The sequence below is a fragment of the Vitis vinifera genome, chromosome 14, assembly GCF_030704535.1.
Source record: "Vitis vinifera cultivar Pinot Noir 40024 chromosome 14, ASM3070453v1".
NCBI classification, from domain to species: domain Eukaryota; kingdom Viridiplantae; phylum Streptophyta; class Magnoliopsida; order Vitales; family Vitaceae; genus Vitis; species Vitis vinifera.
This window is the reverse complement of record NC_081818.1, coordinates 11,637,141-11,645,751: the sequence shown is the minus strand read 5'-3', so window position 1 is coordinate 11,645,751 and position 8,611 is coordinate 11,637,141. Positions and strand designations below refer to the sequence as shown.

The 8,611-nt window shown below is 35.5% G+C and overlaps 1 protein-coding gene across 3 annotated transcripts; it reads left to right on the top strand.

The window, feature by feature from the left end:
* The first annotated feature begins 605 nt into the window (after positions 1-605).
* On the top strand, positions 606-7,279 carry LOC100261475 (uncharacterized). 3 transcript variants are annotated; one of them, XM_010661897.3, is made up of 11 exons: positions 606-707; positions 814-957; positions 1,155-1,211; positions 1,373-1,697; positions 3,029-3,420; positions 4,204-4,453; positions 5,243-5,408; positions 5,487-5,589; positions 5,799-5,927; positions 6,451-6,666; positions 6,792-7,279. In XM_010661897.3, exons 4-11 carry the CDS (start codon positions 1,478-1,480, stop codon positions 7,068-7,070), a joined length of 1,755 nt encoding a protein of 584 aa, XP_010660199.1. In that variant the 5' UTR covers positions 606-707; positions 814-957; positions 1,155-1,211; positions 1,373-1,477; the 3' UTR covers positions 7,071-7,279. The 3 variants fall into 3 exon arrangements, with proteins under 3 accessions (XP_010660199.1, XP_010660198.1, XP_010660200.1); XM_010661896.3 differs by lacking the exon at positions 606-707 and having other exon boundaries at positions 722-957; XM_010661898.3 differs by lacking the exon at positions 606-707 and having other exon boundaries at positions 722-1,020.
* The last annotated feature ends 1,332 nt before the right edge of the window (positions 7,280-8,611 follow it).

The following is an 8,611-nucleotide window of genomic DNA, read 5'->3' as shown; positions in this document are numbered from 1 at the left end:
TATTTTCATTTTTTTTAAATGTAGAAAATATCAATGATTTTTTAATTATGATTTAAAATTTTAAAAATATTAAATGTGTTTGGTATTTTAATTTAATTTAATTTAAATTTTTCAAAAATAATTTTAATGGTTATATAGTAAATTTTCATGATTTTTTAATATTTATAAATGTAACACCAATGTTAATTTGAAGAGGTAAAAATATTGGTAAGATTATTTTAAAAATATTTTAATTAAAAACAAATTAAAAAACAAGAATGCAACCATATTTGAAAACAGATGGAATTAATTAAATTAATTGATGGAATGGTAGAAGCGGATAAAAGAAAAATTAAAAAAATAGTGGCAGAAGTCCAAGAAGAGCTCATGGACACGTGTAATCATCAGAAGCAGCGAGGGAGAGGTAGTGAGGGTCAAAGTCTCCTACTAATCAGGATTTAGTTTTACAGTTTTGGGTTTTACACAATCCAAAACCCAACTTAATCAACAAAGATTTGGGGAAGGCCACAGCTGCGCATGCTGATGTGACAATTCACATTTCCACAGTGAAAATTTGGCCCCACAGCGGGAATATATTCTCAGCTACACACCAAAACCCATAATCATTCCAATCTGCTGCATTTCTATGTTGATGCCAGTGGTGACTGCATCACATCCATCAACCCCACCCCCACAGTGAGTTTTTCAATTTATACACTGAAGAACAGGTTTGTCTGTTTGTTTCTTGAGAAACTTCAAACCAAATTGGTTACCTTCCCAATGCCCTTCTCAGTTCTCACCCAGGCCTGATTTTACTTTCTTTTTCTCTTTTAGGGAACGTGGAGTGTCCTTTTCTGGTGTTGGTGATGGTTGTTTTTGGAGATGCTGTTCTTATCTCCCTTGTAAGGTGGTTTATTTACAGTAAAGCCAACAAGTGTCCCTCTGCATGCTGCATCTTCTCTGCTGCAGGGTCCATCTGTTAGTTCCAATTTTTTTTTTTTGACAAATTTCTCTAAGAAATTTCATTGAAAATTTTAATGGGTATGCTGATTTCCAAGTTTATCTGCAAATTTAGTTTGTAATTTCATTTTTCTTTCTTATATGTATTGGGACAGACACTGACTTTAAACATTTTCCATGTTTTTTCTGGAATGGACTACTCATTTATTCTACAGTTGGAAGGATGATGACTGTAGCCAACCCATATTAAAAAAGTTATTATAGTTGTAAAGGTTGGTTGAGAGTTGCTCTAATCATGCTCTTTCTTTAAGTACTTGGGGATATAAATTAATTTTCAAGCTTTCTTTGTTCCTCTAATTGTATGGGTTTTATTCTCTTTTTCAAAGTAATAGAACATGGGTTTCAACCCATTTGTGATTTCATGTGATTGCAGTTGAAAAGTTGGTAGGGGCGTCTCATGAAATTTTAATGAAAAACCTCGGAGGACCAGTTGGGTTGTATTGCATTTGTGGTTGATTTTGAAGAGTTGTGGAAAGAAATGGAGGCACCAAGTCAGAAGAGTCTTGAGAAAGTTGTTTCACAGAGAGCTCTGCAAATGAGTAGCTCATTTCCGTGCCAAATTTGCGTGGTGTGTTTTCTCTGTGGTGTCTGTCTCACCAGTTTGTTTCTGGCTGCTCTCACTACATTTGGTACTTTTGAATTTGGGGTCTTTTCATTTGCTGGATTTTCGACCTGGAATTCGACTACACAGATGATCAGTAAGTGGGTATTTTCTTGGTACTTTTTTCTTCAATTATTTGCTAATTTTGCTCTGCAATTTCTATCTTTCATGGCCCATTCCCTTTTACACTGCTTGCATTAGATGTTGATCTTTTTTTTTTTTTTTTGGGTAAACAATGGAGGAGAGAAAGCAGAGAACTGCTTAGAAATTTTTTGGAAATTCGGATATTTAGGCAAAATACCTTCAAAATGTAAAGAAGCTATCAAAATTTACACTGAATTTTGGAATTTAGGACATTGTTTCAAGGCAAAGTCATTTTCTTGATGAAAATTCATGATTGAGAAAGCATGATGAGCAGTGAGTAAAGGGTGTGCTTGAAGCAACTTCAAGTCGGTATCAGTTTGAGTTTGAAGTTTGATGTAAAGCTGGAATTCATCTGGGTTTCCATGAATTTGGAAAATCATGATGATAGGAATTAAAAAAATATTTACTTTAACCAACTTATTAATCTGGGATAAAACTTGGCAAAGCTTTTGATATGTTGGGAAATTCTGAATAACGATCAAGTCAAAACTATCTGCTTTACCTTCAAGAGTGGTCAGGTGAAACTGAAGCAACATCAAGTTGGAACAACTTTTGAGGAAAATAAAACCTTATAGAACTTGCCCAAGTTATTTCATTCACCTTGTCCCTCAAAGTAAAATCCCAAAAAATGAGGTAAGTTTCAGTGCCAAGTCAAAATTGACCACAACGCCCGGCCCATGGTTCAGTAATTCAGAGAATTTTGTATTCGGGTAAATTGAAACTGTGGCCAGCACTTCATTTGTTAAAGACCATGATCAGTAGTGACTAAGGGGTATATTTGAAGCAACTTCTAGTTGGAATAAAGTGCAGGTGAAACTTCAACCTTTTGCACTGTATAAAGGTCAAAATCTGATTGAAAAGTCATGAATCAAAGACCTCCATGCATAGTGACTGAAGTACCTAATAGAAGAAACTTCAAGTGAGAATAGCTTAGTAAATATTCTATTATGTACTTCCATAGTGGACTTAAAAAGAAGGGGCTTTAATTATCTTTAATGATCTCGTTCACTTTACTCTATTTAAAAACATTGAGATGAAGTAATCTGTATTCAATGCTTCAAGTGCAAGTTAGAGTAGAAGCTATAATTTATTCTTTTGACCAATAGTAAGTTCCTTCCCTAAACACTCTAAATCACCAGCCAAAAGCAAAAACATTCTATTATTAATTTGGATAATGGGATATCATTCTTACCAATTATTAACTTTTACAAATTTAATGCTTGAGAATGTTCTTTTTTGTTTTATAAGCCTTTTTATCATACATTTTCCTGCGTTGAATTGTAGATATGGTTACAAGTGAAGACTGCGACTATAAAGCAAAGGAAACAGAGGGAAGGATGAATTCACAAAAAATTGATGAGAGGAGTACTGATGAAAAAGCGTCCTTGCTGTATTCTGTTTGGAGTGCTTTACTAAATGAATCTATAGTTCAGGATAGTGAGTTCTTTCAAAGGTTCGGCCTCAACAAATCCAGTGTGCCAAAGGCCCCTCATTTTGAGAATTGCAAGTTGAACACACAATTAAATAAACGTCTTGATGCCCGTGGTAAGAATGGGAGATTCCCTCCTTGGACAGTTTGGAAGGGATTTTTAGACATCTATCCACCATCTGAAACTGATGAACAAATGAGATATTTGAGACGACAAGCCATGTCCAAAGGCTCTTATCCTCCCTGGGTATGCTTCTTGGGTCTAACCTGATAATGATGTGTTAAGTTTAGCTACTAGCTAAAAGATAGCTACATTTCTGATTTGATCTTGTAGATATCTACCAATGAGATATGTTGCACTACACTGGTATTCACATGTACTCATTTATATGCATGCAGTTTGTGCACACATGCATAACAAAGAGCAGAAGCCACCCTGAATCTCTACAACAGTCAGCATTTTGTTTACAGTTGTATTACTATGCAGCATATAAGATATCCAAATACTTCTAGTTTTGAGTTCTATATGAAAGCCAGCCATTAGTATATTGATTTGGTTTTGTGTTGGACACATAGTCACTGACAACCAACTGGAAATGTTAATATGCCTAGAAAGGATATGCTCCCCTCCACCACATATGCATGAATCTGGCCCATTGTCCACAGAAATGGACAAGAAATTCAAGAAATATGTATGTTCATTTTTGAAAAAGGAATAGAAACAAACAATTACTGTCTTCCTTTTATTTCTATGCTGTTAACAACACATGCTTTTACACTTTTCTATCATTGTAGTCAATGCCTCACAGGAAATACATGTATAAGGGGAAGGTATCTAAATAAAAGTCTCTTGAAAACGAAGTAAACTTCAACCATGATGCTTCTGTTCTCTTGTCTCATGCAATAGAAGTAAACTGATAGTTTTGATTTATAGTATTTGTATTTTCTCCCTTTCTAGTGGTCTCTATGTGCATTAAAAGATGAAGTCATCGTAATTTTCAACATTTTATATGTACATATGATTTTTCAGATTACAGGATCAGATGAAGACAATTACCCATTCACAAGGAAAGTGCAGAGGGACATATGGAGCCAGCAGCATCCATCGAATTGCCAAGATCCTAATGTAAGATTTCTTGTCGCTGACTGGGAGAGACTGCCTGGATTCGGTATGGGAGGCCAGATTGCTGGAATGTGTGGGCTTCTTGCTATTGCAATTAATGAAAAAAGGGTCCTTGTTACAAACTATTATAATCGAGCTGACCATGATGGTTGTAAAGGTATAAATTGTCAATTAAAGATCACAGTAGCACTTCTAAAGTACATGATATCTGATCTCTCTTCTTTTCTTTTGCTTTCTGGGATCTACAGTGGTGAATCCCATGATTTATTCTGGGGTTTCATAAATTAATACACTAGCTGTGGTCTACAAGGGGAGATAAAGGAAAATTAATAAGTTTAATGATTTTTTTTTTTTGTCATTTATAAACTTTATTTCAACTTATTGCATAGTTTTCATTATACGTCATAGTAGAAGTACAGATAAATAACCCTTTGAATGAAAGGTATATGCAAAATTCAGGTTTCATGGGTCCTGAATTCATTAAGATCAAATCAAATGGTGAAAAGGGTAAAGCCCAAATAATAATGATGGGGTGGTGCCCCATCATAGAAGACTCATTTGTTTTTTGATCTTTTAAGGCACATTTACTGCCTAAGAGTTTTAATTGGTAAAATTGTAGAATGATGCTATGATAGTGATTTTGGATCATCTGATTCATCTTGTTACTTTTGAACAATGGAGATCTAGATCAGAATTACTAAAATCATGACGATTTTTGGTGTTGGAGATGTCTCAAATGAAGCCAAGCGTTGGAAGGCTTGCCCTTCCTTCAAACTTCCTTTCTTCTATTTGTTGTGTCCTAAAATTCATTTTAGAATACAGGCTTTGGATGCAACTTGGTGACCTGTGTTGATTTCTAGTTGTACTCTTCTGACTAAGAAAATAAAACAATCTTATGACAATATTTAACCCTTGGACCTTATAAAATCCATTGTGTGTCTTTTAGGTCCACATCGCTCTAGTTGGTCTTGCTATTTCTTTCCTGAAACATCCCAAGAGTGTCAAGACCGAGCATTTGAGCTTATGGGGACCAAGGAAGCATGGGAGAATGGAACGATAACAGGAAAAGACAATTATAGTTCAAAGGAAATATGGGTTGGACCAACTCCTAGGCAAGCTTCAGTAAATCTATCCATTTAATTTTCTATTCACATCATTTCTTTCTATTGCTAATTTCAGAATTTTAACAGGGTTTGGGGCAATCCTTGGAGTTATTTGCAGCCTACAACTGAAATTAATGGAAGTTTGATTGCTTATCATCGCAAAATGGATCGGAGGTGGTGGCGAGCACAGGTGAAACCAATGTTAATATAGAAGTGGAAATTTCTGTTTTACATGCTTCTCCTGCAGCTTTATCCGAATAGTTTTCTTCAGTTTTTTTAGTTGGCCTTTACTCCTCATTTGGTGTTCGGAAATAATACCAAAAAGAGAACAAAGATACCCAAAATGACCAGAGCAGGTACGGTCGTAATTTAATTATTATACTGCTTACATATTTTCAGGCAGTACGCTACCTAATGAGGTTTCAAACTGAGTACACATGTGGCTTATTGAATGTTGAGCGCCATGCTGCATTTGGATGGGAAGCTGCTAAAATGGTTCTTTCAGGTCTCGGCCAAAAATGGCCAGAGGTTTGTCAATCTACTCCCTTATGCCTTGTTTGCTTGTTGACAGGAGGGAGAAAATGTTGGAACATTGTTCTTCAATACATATATGTGCATGTATGTGTGTAATAAAATGCCATCCCAAATAGTTAACAGTTGATCTAATTTTAATGTGTAGCAGTGAGAATTTGCTGATGACTCATGTTTGATCAAATCTATATGAAAATCCTCATGCCAAAATCCTTTGTTAATGACCTTAATCTCTCCCTGGATTTTGTAAGCAAACTAAAAGATAAGTCTATGCAGAGTATCTCATTTTCTATTTGAAAGCCATGATGGAATTGATATGATATGTAACTCCAAGTGGTGATCAAGAATCAACTGATAAACTTGAATACTGGGGACAACGCAGTTACCATTATTTTTTAACAATGTTAGTTCAAGTGGGACCATGTGCCCATGTATAATGATTCCACCCATTGTTTTGTTTTGGTTTTGGGGTTGCTGTGTTGAAGCTCATACTCTCATGAGTTGGATTTCATTTCCATAGGATGGTATGAACAAACCGAGATCTGATATTGAAGAATTTGTATGGTCAAATCACAAAGCATGGATCCCTAGGCCACTCCTAAGCCTGCATGTGAGAATGGGAGACAAGGCATGTGAAATGAAGCTGGCTGAGTTCGAAGAATACATGCGGCTTGCTGACCGCATTAGACAGCAGTTCCCACACCTTAATAGCATCTGGCTCTCCACAGAAATGCAGGTCTGAAAAATCTCCAGTTGTGTTGAATCTTCCTTTTTTTTTGGTGAAAAAAGTAAAATTAATGTAGGGTTACTACCACATACATGGATATGTTTGTAACATTAATGCTGACATTATGTTTTCAGGAGGTTATAGAGAAATCAAATTTGTATCCACATTGGAAATTCTACTACACAAATGTGAGACGGCAAGTGGGAAACACGACGATGGCGACCTATGAAGCAAGTCTGGGCCGTGAAATCAGCACAAACTATCCGATGGTTAACTTCTGGATGGCAGCTGAAGCTGACTTCTTTGTTGGAGCATTGGGTTCAACATGGTGCTTTCTCATAGATGGCATGAGGAACACCGGAGGAAAAGTAATGGCCGGATATTTAAGTGTCAACAAGGATAGATTCTGGTAGTGAATTGTATGTAACTTGGAGGGATAGTCTACAGTTCTATCCAATTTTATACATTGTAAATCTACATATAAGTTCATAACAAACCAGTGATGTAAATCTTTTTGTTCTTTCAACGTAGTTTTTGATTTTGTATCTTCATCTAATGTACAAAATGTAAATAAATAAATATATTGAAGTTGGATATTCACACAATATATTACCGTTGTATACATAGTTGTATATCTTTGTAGGTTTTAGAATCTAGAAGTGTTGGAAGCAACAACCAAAAGTTGTATTTGAGACAACGAAAGACTCTTATTGAATGATCAATGCAACATTTATACATAAGTTTGCAACAGAAAACAATAGAAAAGCAGCAAAAATAGCTGGAACTAACAGTTATTTCCTATAAAATAGCAATAGCAGCATAACAGCTCCATATGAAACTCTATCAGCTTCATTGACTAAGTTGTTTTATGGTTGCAGCCTCAATTTCAACATCTCTTCACACCTCAGCAGCCTTCTTAACAGATTCTTAAGCTTCCTCAGTTCACAAAAACTTTCACACATCATCCAACATGTTTGTAGCTACTAAGGCATTTTGCTCAACACTCCTTGACTTGGGAGCTACAAACTCCAAGTCTTTTTCTAAGAAATTCCTAGCTCTTGGTAAAGCTTTTGTTAGAATATCAACATTTTGTACTTCTATTTTACAATGTACCAAAGTTACTTCTCCATCATGTTGTATTTCCCTTAAGAAATAAAACTTGATTTTGAAGTGCTTTGTCCTACCATGGAATACTGGATTACTTGCAATTGAAATTGCAGCTTGATTGTCAACAAAGACTTGTGTGCTCCCAGTTTGCTCCATGTTTAAGTCTGTTAGCAGCTTTCTTATCCAAAGTGCTTGATTTGCAGCAACAACAGCAATGTACTACTCTACTTTAGCTGTGGATTGTGCCACGACATCCTGTTTTTTTAGAGCACCAAGAGAAAAAACCTGAACCAAAACTAAAGTAATAACCTGATGTGCTTCTCATATCATCAACGCTGCCAACCCAATCACTATCAGAAAATCCATGAAAATGAAAATTCTGCACCTGCTTGAACTTGATGCCAAAGTCAATAGTGCCTTTTATTTATCTCACAATATGTTTTGTTGTCTGCAAGTGAATTTCATTAGCACAATGCATGTATCTTGAGAGTAGACTTACAACATGTACTATATCTAGCCTAGTTGTAGTCAAATACATCAAGCATCCAATCATGCTTCTGTATAACTCTTTATTTACTTTTTCAGCACCATTTTCTTTGAAAAACTTTTCTTTTTGATTCATAGGTGTGGTTGTGGGCTTGCATTCCTCCATCTTGAACTTTTTTAGAATTTCCTTTGCATACTGCTGCTGACATATGAATATCTCGTGCTGATTATGATGCACTTCCATTCCTAGGAAATAAGACATGTCTCCAAGATCTGTCATCTCAAAGACCTCCTCCATTTCATCTTTGAATTTATCCATTAAATATTGATTGCTTCCTGTTACAAGCAAATCATCAATGTA

Coding starts and splice junctions, on each gene's coding strand:
- LOC100261475 (XM_010661897.3), top strand. CDS start 1,478: ATGGAGGCACCAAGTCAGAAGAGTCTTGAGAAAGTTGTTTCACAGAGA. Junction 1,698..3,028: donor TTCGACTACACAGATGATCA/GTAAGTGGGTAT, acceptor GTTGAATTGTAG/ATATGGTTACAAGTGAAGAC. Junction 4,454..5,242: donor TGACCATGATGGTTGTAAAG/GTATAAATTGTC, acceptor TGTGTCTTTTAG/GTCCACATCGCTCTAGTTGG.